The 14,346-nt window shown below is 50.7% G+C and overlaps 6 protein-coding genes across 6 annotated transcripts; 1 reads left to right on the forward strand and 5 right to left on the reverse strand.

Annotated features, from left to right (window-relative positions):
- Positions 1-20: 20 nt before the first annotated feature.
- pex1 (AAA family ATPase peroxin 1) lies at positions 21-3,836 on the forward strand (the record flags this gene model as incomplete). The annotated part of the gene is made up of 4 exons (XM_039076702.1): positions 21-131; positions 193-429; positions 481-559; positions 616-3,836. 4 exons carry the CDS (start codon positions 21-23, stop codon positions 3,834-3,836), a joined length of 3,648 nt encoding a protein of 1,215 aa, XP_038925459.1.
- A 1,026-nt stretch (positions 3,837-4,862) lies between these two features.
- Positions 4,863-5,218, reverse strand: LCP9604111_8548 (uncharacterized protein; the record flags this gene model as incomplete). The annotated part of the gene is made up of 3 exons (XM_039076703.1): positions 4,863-4,877; positions 4,936-5,092; positions 5,154-5,218. The coding sequence occupies 3 exons, from the start codon at positions 5,216-5,218 to the stop codon at positions 4,863-4,865; spliced, it is 237 nt and encodes a 78-aa protein (XP_038925460.1).
- A 253-nt stretch (positions 5,219-5,471) lies between these two features.
- Positions 5,472-5,813, reverse strand: LCP9604111_8549 (uncharacterized protein; the record flags this gene model as incomplete). The annotated part of the gene is made up of 1 exon (XM_039076704.1): positions 5,472-5,813. One exon carries the CDS (start codon positions 5,811-5,813, stop codon positions 5,472-5,474), a length of 342 nt encoding a protein of 113 aa, XP_038925461.1.
- Positions 5,814-6,172: 359 nt separating this feature from the next.
- On the reverse strand, positions 6,173-7,813 carry LCP9604111_8550 (S-adenosylmethionine-dependent methyltransferase; the record flags this gene model as incomplete). Its single annotated transcript, XM_039076706.1, has 3 exons — positions 6,173-7,099; positions 7,157-7,453; positions 7,550-7,813. 3 exons carry the CDS (start codon positions 7,811-7,813, stop codon positions 6,173-6,175), a joined length of 1,488 nt encoding a protein of 495 aa, XP_038925462.1.
- Positions 7,814-8,311: 498 nt separating this feature from the next.
- LCP9604111_8551 (uncharacterized protein) lies at positions 8,312-8,944 on the reverse strand (the record flags this gene model as incomplete). Its single annotated transcript, XM_039076707.1, has 1 exon — positions 8,312-8,944. One exon carries the CDS (start codon positions 8,942-8,944, stop codon positions 8,312-8,314), a length of 633 nt encoding a protein of 210 aa, XP_038925463.1.
- A 946-nt stretch (positions 8,945-9,890) lies between these two features.
- On the reverse strand, positions 9,891-13,632 carry LCP9604111_8552 (carbamoyl-phosphate synthase (glutamine-hydrolyzing) CPA2; the record flags this gene model as incomplete). Its single annotated transcript, XM_039076708.1, has 3 exons — positions 9,891-9,998; positions 10,057-13,112; positions 13,290-13,632. 3 exons carry the CDS (start codon positions 13,630-13,632, stop codon positions 9,891-9,893), a joined length of 3,507 nt encoding a protein of 1,168 aa, XP_038925464.1.
- Between the last annotated feature and the right edge of the window lie 714 nt (positions 13,633-14,346).

A 14,346-nucleotide genomic window follows, 5' to 3' on the forward strand; every position in this document is an offset into this window, starting at 1 on the left:
CGATCGTTCAGCGCTTCAAAATGGCGCCCAAGAAGCCTGCTGCGACGGCCGAAGTCGCCCTTATCCCCCTAAAGAACTGTCTTGTTAATCTACCGCCGTCGCTGGTCGCCCTGCTGGTCAATGCAAACACGGTCAGTCTGCTAGTTGTTCTGTTTCCGTAGGTTATCTTCGGCTAACTTCTAGCTATAACAGACTGCTCAGAATGTTATTATCGAATTACAATATAAATCGACCTCCGGAAAGGCCAATGGAGCTCCTCCGCAGCAATCATGCTTCCTCGGTTGGACGGGTATGCCGAGCAAGCGCAGGCTTGCGCCTGTCGTTGGGAGGGACGGTATCAACAGTGGATATTCCAGGGAGCAGGAAGTATCCACCGTTGAGCTTGATACTACTTTTGGGCGACTCCTTGGTCTCACAGAAGGCCAGAAGGTACAATACTCCCCGTGCGTCATTACCCACGTGGGGCGCTAACACTTGCAGGTCGGATTGTTCATCCACCTCGATCCACCCGTTGCACATACGATAAACATCGAGCCATTGACACCAGAAGACTGGGAGAGTATGTACAAGCTACAAGCAGCTATAATTAGAGTGGTACTTACTCGATATAACCAGTCATTGAGCTCCATGCCACATTCCTGGAGCTTAACCTCTTGTCACAAATTCGCGCTCTACCCAATCCTACATACAATGCGGCTCAATCGATGCATATGCACCCACTCGCATTGCATCTCTCTCCCACATCTACCGCCAATATTGTCGTCACTTCTCTTACACCCGCTCCCCCAGATACCTCCCCCTTCGCCAAAATCGCGCCGGATGCAGAAGTCATAGTGGCTCCCAAGGTTCGATCTAAGACGAGTAAAAGCTCTCGGGCTGACAGCCGCAGCGCTACTGGTAGCAGCAGGAGGAGTGCTGGTGGGAGGAGTGCTTCGAGCACTGTACGCCCGAAGAGTGGTCGGTCCGACTCCAGTACACGAGGCTCCCTCTACTTGAGAGGCGTAGACCGCTCAGCGACCACTCAATATTTTGACGAGGAAGTAGAAGATGACGCAAATCAGGGCCTTCGTATTTGGGTTGATCCGGATCTGCTGGCTAGCCATGAGCTGCGCGGAGCGACTTGGGCATGCGTGTCGGTTGTCCAGCCATCCGGTCTCAAACCCCCACCAGATCCCCAACAGCAACTTGCTCAGGCTGAACAGCAAAAGTCCAATGATTCTGGTGCCCCTGCAACCAAGCTCGTGGCTAAATTGTTTCCATGGGAGGAGGCTCCTGACAATCGGCATGTGGCGCTTTCCACCTTGTTGTGCACGGCCCTTGGTGCAGAGAACATGGTTGGAGGAATCATCCGAGTTGAAGCAGCACCCCCACCACTGCATCGCTCGGCAGTCAAGACCCTCAAAGTCTATCCTTTCATAGGCGACTCTTTAAAGAAGAAGGACGGGCTGAAGTTCGGTGCCGACACTACGGCATCTCGCGATGCCCTAGCCGAGCGCCTCAAAGTCATCTACGGCAGCACTGGGTCCGACACAGGGCTGTTCTCGGGACCTTTGACTGATGGAATGATTATACCCAAATCTGACTATCACCCTTCAGTCTCTTCGTTCGATGGTGCTATTATTCGCTTTGATCCCCCTTTGAAGGGAGCTCCTGACGAAACAAAGTCAATGTTTGGGTGGTTGCTAGGCTCCGAAGCCAAGCTGAATCTTGAAGTGCAGGCTGAAATCCCCAAGCCATTTGACCCTAGTTCGCAGGCGCTACCTATGGAGGACCCTCTTCCAGAAACTGCCCCTGAATTAGTAGGGATTGATTCTCTCATTGAACAGTCATTGAACAATCTAACAAAGTCGTCGTCTATCTTGCTGACCGGTGGTCTTGGTGCCGGTAAAACAGCTCTTGCCCATCTACTGGCTCATCGCCTAAGACGAGATCATCTCTTCAATGTCAAGTATTTCTCCTGCCGCAAGCTCGTGACAGATGAAACACGTATTTCCAACATCAAAGAGACCTTGAATCGCCTCTTCATGTCCGCATCATGGTGTGCGCGTCTTGGTGGCCAGTCAGTCGTGATCCTTGAAGACCTTGACAAGCTCTGCCCAGCGGAGACTGAATTACAGGTGGGTGGTGACAATGGCCGCAGTCGCCAGAACAGCGAGGTTATCTGCTCTATGGTTCGAGAATATTGCGCGCTGAATTCCTCTGTTGTGCTACTGGCCACTGCACAGGCCAAAGAGTCCCTCAATAATGTTATTATAGGCGGCCATGTCGTCCGTGAGATCATCAATATGAGATCCCCTGATAAGGAAGGACGCCGAAAGGTTTTGGAAAAACTTACTAGCGAAGATAAACCCACGGAGAGCTTAAATGGGCATGTGAGGGCCACAAGCTCCTCAACACAAGATTCATGGTTGGACCCTTCAAATCCGGGGAGCCGACCAAGCTCTTCTGGGGGTGATGGATTTGTTATTGGAAGGGATGTCGAGTATCTAGAACTGGCCGGCAAAACCGATGGGTATATGCCCGGTGATCTTGTGCTTCTCGTTGCTCGTGCGCGGAATGAGGCCCTCATTCGCTCTGTCTCAGATCTGACAGCAACATCGAAGATGATCACTCTAGGGTTAGAGGACTTTGAAAGTGCCTTGAAGGACTTTACCCCAGCGTCTCTTCGAAATGTTACTCTTACCTCGTCAACAACCACATTTTCGTCTGTTGGAGGTTTGTTTGAAACTCGCAAGATGCTGTTGGAAACTTTGCAGTATCCTACAAAATATGCCCCGATCTTCGCACAGTGCCCATTGCGACTGCGGTCTGGTTTACTTCTCTATGGATTCCCTGGATGCGGTAAGACAATGTTGGCTAGCGCAGTGGCTGGCGAATGTGGATTGAACTTCATCAGTGTCAAGGGTCCCGAGATTTTGAACAAATATATCGGAGCCAGTGAAAAGAGTGTTCGCGATTTGTTTGAAAGAGCCCAAGCCGCTCGCCCTTGCGTCCTTTTCTTTGATGAGTTCGACAGTATCGCACCCAAGCGTGGGCATGACTCCACTGGTGTCACAGACCGTGTTGTCAACCAGTTGTTGACACAAATGGACGGCGCAGAAGGCCTCTCTGGCGTTTATGTGCTGGCAGCAACATCACGACCCGACTTGATCGATCCTGCCCTCCTTCGTCCCGGCCGTCTCGACAAGTCCCTTCTTTGCGGCATGCCCAACCATGCAGACCGTGTTGATATCATCCGATCTGTGAGTGAAAAGCTCAAGATGAGTGACGAAGTCACGTCTCGCTTTGGTGATATTGCCACCCAGACCGAAGGATTCTCTGGTGCAGATCTGCAGGCTGTCGTGTATAACGCCCATCTAGAGGCAGTCCACGACACGCTAGGTGACCGTTCTACCGATGCAGCGAAGCCCAATTCCAAGTCCAACTCCTCCGCCAATGCTTCTAGCAAGTCCTTCATCCAGTTCCTCTATTCCTCTTCAGAGGAAGCATCTGGGTCTGTCTCCATGCCAGCCCCAGCAGTGATTTCAGCCAAGCTAGAGGCAATCAAGAACTCACGTCGCCGCCAGCGCCAGCTCGAGCAGGGACTTTCCGGTGCGAACAACGCCGCGGCCCCGGTGGCTAACGGCACTGAGCCCGATGCAGACGAGCTGCATGAGGATATCATCGTCCGCTGGGAACATGTTGAGCGCTCATTGGCAACCACGCGTGGTTCCCTTCCCCCAGCTGAGCTTAGACGTCTCCAAGGAATCTACCGTGAGTTTGTGGCCGGCCGAAATGGCGAGATGCCCAACGGCGAGGCTGCCAATGAGATTGGAGGGCGAACAAGTCTGATGTGATATATTTTATGACTTGTTTTGTACACTGTATATATGAACGCCCTTGTATGTTCGATTGATTATTTGCCTTCTACTCCTGTATTTATCAATATTGGTAAATGGAAACGTCCTTATACATTTGAGTCTCGTCTTAGAGGATTATTAGATGAGAAAGGGATCAAGTTTATCGCACCGATGTTGGCTTGCTTGCGGCAATTCATGAAGCTTTGCCTTGTAGATTGGGTTGCTTTACAAAAGTTGAAGTACTAGTAGCTTAGGGAAAGAGAATATGAACTAGTTATGTTCAAAGCGGACCGCAAGCAGTCACAGTATACATAAACACCTCCACCTCACCGTGGTGCCGTGGGCGGCTACCGCCTACGTGACCCGGCAGCCCATATTAGGAGGAGGCCTGGAAGTAGGGGAGACTCACGGGCAAGCTTTTTGCCTTGCCCAATACGGTTTGTAGGTAGTCGGCTTTCTCGGTTATCATGGATGTGTATATTTTGATTTGTTCTCTCTTGCTGTCCTGGAGAAAGCTATATACTCTCTCATCAGCACTAGGGGCTTGTCTGTCTAGCCGACACAAAGTCCGTCACTTCTGTTCTAAGCCGCGAGTCTTGCTCATTATCTTCTGTCTTTCCAGACAATCCAAAACAGCCCCCAGAGTAGCTAGTCCAATCACCCCACAGCAGCCAGTAGCAATTTGCTTTTTCCAGGTATTGGGATCACTGCAGTTCTCAGAGCAGACAGGATAGGTTCCGTTTGTAGTCATTTTGGCGCGTCTGGCATGATAGCTATTTTCAGCAGTCCACATGTGAGCTGCGACGGGGCAGCGCAGAAAAGACGAATTCGTAAAAGAGGAGGTGTTGCATGGGAATTGGTTCATGTAAAGGCTGGCGATAGCGGAATATCGTAGAGGTGGCGAAACTATTTCGGTCCTTGAGAGTCAGAGCTTGAAGTACATATGAGCCCTGGAGAGGCATCAGACTCACCATACTGCGTGCACCTCGTACTGAAAACCAGACCAAGCCCCGGAGATATTACCTAACCAAGCTCCAACTGTACATCGATGAATCAACATTGGGAACCAAACTATAGGTGGAAGAGATGAAATTACCAGTTGACGAGCTCGTACCCGGTGGTCAAAGGCAATCTTTATTGGATCTGCTATTCTTGACTTCCTCTGCATGGTTCGGGCTGCAGAAACTATCGATAAAGGCGTTTCTGATAGCTTTCGGCACCAATCCAGGGAGCAGAACTTAAAGCCACGAGGCCTATATGTCATATTGTTAGGAATCAGAACTGAAGACTAAACCAGAGAGACACAAGCCTTACCAATGGGCAGTCAACTCCTCCTCGAGCATCAGCCCCCACACTACAGAAACCCCCCCCCTTACCATCTTCACCGAAAGCACTAGCAGAAAGCTCACCCAGAAAAAATCCAAGTTCACTTATTGGCTAGCTGCCGAACTCTGGCTCCAGCCAAGTCACCAGCACAAGCGACACCCAGGGACCCTATCAGAATCAAAAGTCAGCTGAGTCCAATCCATCTTAGATAGAACATGTGAAGCGAGAAAGAAGCGAGAAGAACTGGGATGGAACTTAAACCAAGAAAACAAAGGCTGGAAGAGGTAAAAATTAAGTTAAATGGACTTACCAACGTCGCCGGCGCGGCAGAAGACTCGGAGCATCACCACGGATCAAGATTGGGGCGGGGGTAGGCTTGCCCCGGCGCGCCGCAATCGAGCCCATGAGCGCGCGAGCCTGCTGTCGCTGACGGTGGGCTTCATACCCTGGGATCTGCTGGTAAGTGGGGGGAATCACCGGAATCCTAATGTCGGCAAACCAGGAGGTCGCAGCCTGACGGCTGAGCCCGTAGCGGGGGTAACTACCTGTCTCGAGAGAGACACAAACCTCATCGGTAGAACGGGAAGTCGGAGGTCCATTCTCCATGGACCAGAGGCCCGACAAGGAAACCATCTCGAAGGCATCCATTTTGCAAGTTGTTTTGGTTATCAAATTGCCTTTGTGTGCAATGAAAAAGAAGGAGAAAGGAAGAGGGAAAGTGAAGAGGAAGTGAAGGGAGAAAGAAAAAAGCAGAAGAGAAGAGAAATGGGATGGGATGCGGGCTGTTTACGGCCCAAAGAGGAAGGGTCGACCGACTTCAGAGCCGAAGGGGCGACAAAGTATACAAATGGCATCGGCTCGTAGTCGCTCCTGCCATCTCATGCATAAGAGGTGGGGGACTATTAAGCACGCGGGCACTACTGTCTTGTTATGGGTCTATTCAATTAGGGCTGGCGGTGTTGCAGTTTGATCGAATTTTGTAGAATAAACAAATGGCTTAGAGTATTTCACTCTTTCTCTAGAGCCTTATCAACAAGACGTTCAAGCTTGTTCCATTCAGCGGAGAGAACAGCTTTGGTCTTGCTAGGATCAATGCCATTGGCTTTGAACTCATTGTGAACCTGCAGAAACTGATTTCCAACAAGCCTCTTGAAGCTAGGCACGGTGCAGCTCTCCGCTTGGGTGCTAGTAAGTTCGGCGAGAATGTACCATATCAAGTAGTGAAAGTTCAGCTTGAAGTCATGAATCTGGACAGGGTCTTTGGGGTCAGGTTGGAAGCCCTCCTGAGAAATAAAAACAGTAAGCCTGACTAGGCTCCATGCATGGATGTGTCGGATTGGATGGGCTTTGTCATAGACAACAGGATCAATTCGCAGGTATCGAATGGCAGCGTGGATGAATGCCCGGGTGAATTTACCAGCCGTTAGCAGAGATATGATGAGCTTGTCGCGCAGAGAAGCATATGGCTGACGGGTGAGAGGCCATAGCGCAGTTTCATGGAGCTTGTGCATAGCAGCTTCTAATTTCTCGATTGCGTCTGCTGGCTCTGTGCTGGTTGCTGTTGCTTTCTGCATGAGTTCTAGGGCTTCACGCTCTGCTGTCTCTAGGGAAGTCATGTCTTCAGGTATAGACAAGAACCGGTCTTCAATGGTATCTGTTCCCATCTGGCACTTTGTGCACTGGCAATCAAAGAAGTAGCGTTCTTTCAATTCGTTGCGACGGATATCGTATGGTGTCGTGGTGTCGATGTAGGAGATGAATATTTGCTCGCCCTTTTTGATAGGACGCATAGCTTTGACGTATAGTTCTTCACCATCAAATCCCACAGTGGAGTTATAGGCGCAGCTGTGGTTGATCAGGCCGGCATATGGATGCATGTAGAGGCCAATGCGGTCATACATGGAGGTGGTAAGGTTGAAGGAGTTGAGATCAAGCTATGATATAGTTAGACAAAAGTCCGCGATGAAAGGTGTAAGGCTAAAACCAATTACCTTGGCAGCATAAGAAGCGATAGTTCCTTCATCCACATCCGTCCCTGAGTAATTCTTGACAGCTCTTGCCGTCAGGTTAATCCTATCAAGCTGGCCTTGGCTCTCTGATATCTCGTTGATATGAGTCTCCAAGCCATCAAAGACCTTGAACTCTTCAGCGTCGTATTTGCTACGCGCAGTGCGCAGTACTACACGTAGGAGAGCACGGGCATTGTTGGGAAGAACCATAGGCTTGACTTTTTTGAAGATGGGGCATTCAAGAGAATGCGCGAACTTCCAGTCCTTAGATTGACATACCTAAATCAAATATTAGAATATCAAACCAGTAATCTTTGGTAGGACAAGAAATATGAGACAGCAAACAGTATATCGTATATCCCATTAGCAACTCACCCGATCACAATACTTCACGACACGGCATCCCGTGCAAGCCTTTAACTCATTTCCAGTTTCTACCTGTCTCTTTCCGAAGCAACCAGCACAAGTGTCCTCTAAACGTGGGGAATCAAGAACCGCCACAAATGGTGTTTTGATGTGCAAAACATCTTCACCGGGGTTGATGTCGGCTGTCGCAAACAGACCGTTACCCAGGCCATTGGGGGCAGGCTGTGGGACCGTTCTGGTCGTTACCGAAGGTAGTGCAATTCTTGATGCCATTTTAGGTGATCTGAATACAGGAATAAGAATGTTTGAAGATATAACAATTAGAGTGGATAGTCGTCCACACGGGCAGGGCGGTGAATATTCGCCATTGTATTTGAATATCTTGGCATTAATAGTGGAAGATTAATAGAATCTCCAACATACCACAATAAAGAGCAGTCACATGGAAGACATTGAGATTTCCCTTGTGGTTTTACTGCTTGCCAATTCAGCTTAACAGAAGCTAGAAACCAGCTCTATCTTTATATGCAAAGTCGCGACATGGTATGAATCGGGCAAAGAAATACTCCTACAAATCCTTTTAAGCAGAAAGCCATACCAATCAAGATGAATATTTGGAGCCAAAAAGAATCAGATTCGAGGCGCTATTTAGGTAAATTACTAGGTGGACATATAGCATAGCTCATTCAAAGTGTATAAACCCAGAGACTCAAGTCCCAATAAATTAAACATCAGGCATGAAAAGAACATGAAAAGAACCAAACTCAAGACCTAGAGCATAGCCGCAAAAGCAGCAGCAGCAGCAACAGCGCCCAACGGTGCAGCAGTGATCAGAGGCTTGGCAGCAGCCGCAGCACCAGCAGTAGAAGCAGTAGGAGTAATCTTCACCGGTGTAGTCGAACCCGTCGCATTAGCCTTGAAAGCGTAGATACCATCGGTGACAGTAAGAGGGTGATAAATAACCGAATACGACGGGATGGATTGTGTGCTCGAGGTGGAATCGGAAATGGTGTGATCACCCTCGGAGGCAGTGTACTCATACTTCCACGTGCAACGAGCAGATTCAGAAAGGCGGGTGAAACTGCATGACTCGACTGCGGTCGCTTGAGCAGTCGCACCCTTGGTCACGACAGTCACTTCCAGGGAGACGCTGTAAGTCGCATCGCCCTGGATCAGGGTTGCGGGGCGGTTCAGTGCGCACTTGGATGCGCCTGCCATGCAGGCGATCTCATAGGTCGTGGCGTACTTGTCGATGCCAGCAACTCGGGCTGCGATGCTGGAGTAGGCGCCGATATTGGCGCCGTAGGGATTGTCAATTCCGAAATAGCTGACGGTTGTTGTGCTGGGCTCATCAGCGGTAGTCAGAGCCGCTAGGAGAGAAACGAGGAACCAAGATGAGCGCATATTTGCAGGATTCGAAGATGAGGGATTTCAAGGTTGTGAGAATAGAGAGAACAGGGTTGGGCAGAAGAAAAGGAGTTAGGAAGCAGGGGAAGTTTTTCACAGTCACTGTTATGTTAGCTCATGACTAGCGTGCCCGATGGGCCTAAAAAGAGTTACAGAGTTCCGCAAGCCAAGCATCGCTCGTATACAAGCGCTATACTTGGCACTTGGCACTGACAAGTAATTTCGTTTAAGGGCTGTGGTAAGGAACCAAAGACATATCGGTACAGATCTTGAGGGCCTATGGTTGTGACCTACAAGCATCAGTCAAGACCTAGGCTATCTTGAAGGTGAAGAAGTTCAAGGTGGCATTTGAAGGCAACAAAATGATGGCTCAAGGACAATAGAATAGAAGTCATTAGTCGCAAAGGTCGGCAAAGATTGCTGTCACGAGGACCCGTGGACCCTATCAAGCCCTTTCAAGTGAGACATCAACGTCCTTCTGATTGGCGCCCACAGGAGGCTCAAGCCCCTCCTAGCCTAAACTAATATTGTGGCTGAGCCCCTGGAAATGAATAATGATAGGACCCTGAATATAGCTATGCACAAGTATGGAGTACGGAAAATATCTCAAAGGTCAAATTCGTATAGGATCGGCCGTAGAGCAGAGAGTATAGACGAGGAACAATTCGAAGATTCATAAGGAAAAGACAATATTCCAATCCGAGTACAATAATTAAAAAAGGCCAAAAGGACAATGCGCGCCATCTATCAACAAGATTGCCCTACCCACTACACCGTACAGGAAGTTTGAATCCTGTCCTATATTGGAAAATCATGACGGGAGGACCTGGGGAGGCCATATGGGATATCGAGGGGAAAAGAGAGGTTGACTTCCTCTCTCTTAATCTCGACATGGTGGGGTTTTTTTTCTCTTCTTCTGTCACTGTGTGCAAAAAAGAGAGATTTACAGTGCCTTGCCGCCGACAAAGTTGGCCCAGGTGCGGACCTCGGAGGGAATTCCTTCGGCGCGGGGCAGCTTCTGGCTCATGCACTGAGCAAAGAGCTGGGCAGTCTGTAGAGGATCAGTTAGCAAGTTGAATAATTATGGAGTATCAGCTCTTTGAACATACCTTAGGCTCCATGAATAGAGGCACGCTGAAATCGACAGCGTTGCGACGCATGACATAGTCTTCATCAAGCTGGGTCTTGCCACGGGTCTTGGCAAGGTTGAAGCAGCCACGGATGTCGTACTTCTGGAACACTTCACGGAGAGCACGCTTGTCCTTCTTGGGGAACTCAATCAGCTTCACGGAGACGTCATTCTGGGCGGTGGACTCGATGTGAGCCTTGACTTCGGGGTTGACGGCATAGAACTTGTAGCCAAGAGGGTGCAGGTAGTCGACAATCCTGGTCAGGTAGGGCTGGTTGGTATCACCGCCGAGCAAGATACCCTCGCCGGGCTCGGGCACGCGGAAGTTCATGGTGGACTGGAGGGAAGACCAGTATGCCTCGATCAGATCCTTACCGAAGCAAGCAATTTCACCGGTGGAGGACATCTCGACGCCCAGGAAGGGGTCGGCACCAGCCAGACGGGTCCAGGAGAACTGGGGAACCTTGGTAGCGAGGTAGTCACGCTTCACCTTCATGAGGTCGACGGGCTCGGGGACATCACGGCCGACGAGAGCCTTGGTGGCGACGTCGATGAAGTTGGTACCTAGGACCTTGCTGACGAAGGGGAAGGAGCGAGAGGCGCGCAGGTTGCACTCAATAACCTTGAGCGCGGGCTCGCCACCCTCCTGGTCGGCCTTGATGATCTGCATGTTGAAGGGGCCAGTAATGTTCCAGGCCTTAGCGACCTTTTCGGCGATCTCCTTGACGCGGGCCATGATGGGCTCCTCAAGGGTAGCGGGGGGCAGGACGAGGGTGGCATCACCGGAGTGAACACCAGCGGGCTCGACGTGCTCGGAAACAGCGTGGACAAGCAGCTTACCGTTGGAAGCGACGGCATCCACATCAATCTCCTCGGCACCCTCGATGAACTTGGTGATGACAACGGGGTGATCAGGGGAAACGGCAGCGGCGTTCAAGAGCTTCTCCTTGAGCTCATCGACACCGTAGATGACGTTCATGGCGGCACCGGACAGAACGTAACTGGGACGAACCAAGACGGGGTAACCCACAGTGTCGGCGAAGACCTCAGCATCAGCGACAGAGGTCAGTTCCTTCCAGGCGGGCTGGTCAACACCAATGCTATCGAGGATAGAGGAGAACTTGTGACGGTCCTCGGCCTTGTCAATGTCCAGAGGGTTGGTACCCATAATAGTAGCACCACCGCTCTCTTGCAGGCGGAGGGCAATGTTCTGAGGAAGCTGACCACCGACAGAGACAACGACACCGCTAGACGCCTCGAGCTCGTAGATATCCATGACACGCTCGTAGCTGAGCTCCTCGAAGTACAGCTTATCAGCGGTATCGAAGTCAGTGGAGTAGGTCTCGGGGTTGTAGTTAATCATAACGGTCTTCTTGCCCATCTCACGGAGGGAGAGAGTAGCGTTAACAGCGCACCAATCGAACTCAACGGAGCTACCAATACGGTACACACCGCTGCCAAGAATGATAATTCCGTGGTCATCGAAGGTAACATCGTGGGAGGAAGCGTTATAGGTAGTGTAGAGGTAGTTGGTATCGGCGGGGAACTCGGCAGCAAGGGTATCGATCTTCTTAACCCAAGGAGTGATGCCGAAGGACTTACGGCGAGCACGGACATCATCCTCGGTAGATCCAACCAGGAGAGAGATCTGCTTATCGGAGAAACCGAGCTTCTTAGCCTTCATCAGGATCTCCTGCTTGAGGCCGAAGAGGCTGCCGATTTCCTTGAGTTCATTGTTGCAATCCACAATGTTCTGGATCTTGTACAAGAACCACTTGTCGATCTTTGTCAGCTCGTGAACCTTGTCAACGGAGTAGTTCTCGTGGAGCATAGCCTGGCCAACAGCCAACCAGCGGCGATCAGTGGGGTTGCGGAGAGTCTCGTCAAGGTCATCAAACTTATCACCCTGGAGACCAAGGTATTGAGGGTCAACCTGACGGATGGCCTTCTGCAGGGACTCCTCCCAGGTACGGCCAATAGCCATAACCTCGCCGACCGACTTCATGGCGGAGCCAATGTCGCGGTTAACGTGCTGGAACTTGCTCAAATCCCAGCGGGGAATCTTGGTGACAACATAGTCCAGACTGGGCTCGAAGTTGGCAGTGGTGGTCTTAGTAACGGCATTAGGGAGCTCGGGAAGAGTATGTCCCAACCCGATCTTAGCCGCGGTATAAGCAAGCGGGTAACCGGTGGCCTTGGAAGCCAGGGCGGAGGAACGCGAAAGACGAGCGTTAACCTCAATGACACGGTAGTCGAGTCCATCGGGCTGCAGAGCGTATTGGACATTGCACTCGCCAACGACACCCAAGTGACGGACAATCTTAATAGCAGCAGTGCGGAGCATGTGGTACTCCTCATCAGACAGAGTCTGACTAGGGGCAACAACGATACTGTCACCGGTATGAATTCCGAGAGGGTCGAAGTTCTCCATGTTGCAAACGGTAATACAGTTGTTGGCAGCGTCACGGACAACCTCGTACTCAACCTCCTTCCAGCCCTTAAGGGACTTCTCGACCAGAATCTGGGGAGACAGAGACAGAGAGCGCGAGGACAAGTCACGGAGCTCATCGGGGTTGTTGGCGAAGCCAGAACCCAGGCCACCGAGGGCGTAAGCAGACCGAACAATGATGGGGTATCCAACCTGCTCGGCAGCCTTGAGAGCGTCCTCGACAGTCTCGACAGCGGTCGATTCAGCAATGGGAATATCGATCTCGTTCAAGGCCTGGGCGAAGAGGTCACGGTCCTCACTAGTCTCCAGGGTCTTGATGGGGGTGCCGAGAACCTTGACACCGTAGCGTTCAAAGGTGCCCATGCGGTTCATCTGCACACCCAGGTTCAGGGCAGTCTGACCACCGAAGGTGAGGAGAATACCATCGGGGCGCTCGCGCTCAATGACGTGGGTAACATATTCGGGGGTGACGGGGAGGTAGTAGACTTCGTCCGCAAGCTTGTGGTCGGTCTGGATGGTCGCAATGTTGGGGTTGATCAGGATCGAGTGGACGCCAGCTTCCTTGAGAGCCTTGAGTGCTTGAGAGCCTATTTTATCGCACAGTCAAAAGATTAGTTACAGTTCTCATTTAGATTGATTTTTAGCGATCATTTTTCAAGCTCTCTGTATTCCCCACAGAAAAGCTTCTCGTGCAGACGCAACCCCCATGGGGACTGACAGGGCGATGTGATCGAAAATTTCATCTCCAAGTGATTGCAACTTACCAGAATAATCGAATTCTCCAGCTTGTCCAATGCTCAAACCACCACTGCCAATGACGAGGACCTTCTTGACATCGACGAGGTTGCTACCTGCCGACACAGCACCGCTAGCGAGATAAGACTCAGCAGCCGGGGGCCTCTCAGCAGCCAGGCGGTTCAATGTGCTAGAGAAAGAACGGAGCTGCTGAGACCGAGCCGTGGGGATCTTCTGCAGGCGTAGTGTGGAGGCCGTTGAACGGACGGACTGAGATGAGAATGCGCGCAGAGAAAGTGCTGGTCGGGTTTCAGCAATGCAGCGCTGGCGCAGCAGAGCGGCCGCCTGCCCACATCGAGCAGCGAGAGCCATTGCGCACCGAAGGTAATGTTTCAATTGCTGAGGGATGTGTTGAGGATGAGTCTACACTTTGCTGGGATTCTTTTTTTTCCGCCTCGAAGTCGCTAATTGGCTTGTTCCGTCCACCGTATACGGCTCCACTTTTGAAGACCAACGAGGGAAAGCCGGGGGATATTGGGGATTATATACCAGCGTAGATCGGGAGGATCTAATAATGAATCTTGATAATTTAGTATGAAGAGGTTGGGTTTTATATTTGCTTCATTATTCCCCTTTTTTTGTTTATTATAATCTCTTTTTTTTTCAGTTGGTGGCGATGAGTCAAACCTGGATGTGGAGACGATCTCTCGGCTATCTTTCTTATACTAAATTGTATGCCCCGGTGTATACTAATTAAAGCCTTGGTAATTGTCTATTGCCATAGCTACCTTTCATGTATATAGAAGATGTAGAGTGTATAGGCAATTGGAGCTTCCAAGAACATCATATCCCTCCAGACAATCTTGGAAATGCCGATGCCGGACCTCAACCCTATCTCTTATCTCTCAACATCGAGCTACGATCTCCCACCACAACCCTAATTGACAGTAGATTGGCTGGAAAAAGGCAACCTTACATCGGCTGTGACTGGCGACACGATGGCGCTGGTGCTAATGTTGTCCGTTCTGACATTGCCGTCATTAAAAACGAAAACTTAGATGCCTCTATGGCCATTGCATTTGCATG

The sequence above is a fragment of the Penicillium roqueforti genome (assembly GCF_015533775.1).
Source record: "Penicillium roqueforti strain LCP96 04111 chromosome Unknown scaffold_34, whole genome shotgun sequence".
NCBI lineage: Eukaryota > Fungi > Ascomycota > Eurotiomycetes > Eurotiales > Aspergillaceae > Penicillium > Penicillium roqueforti.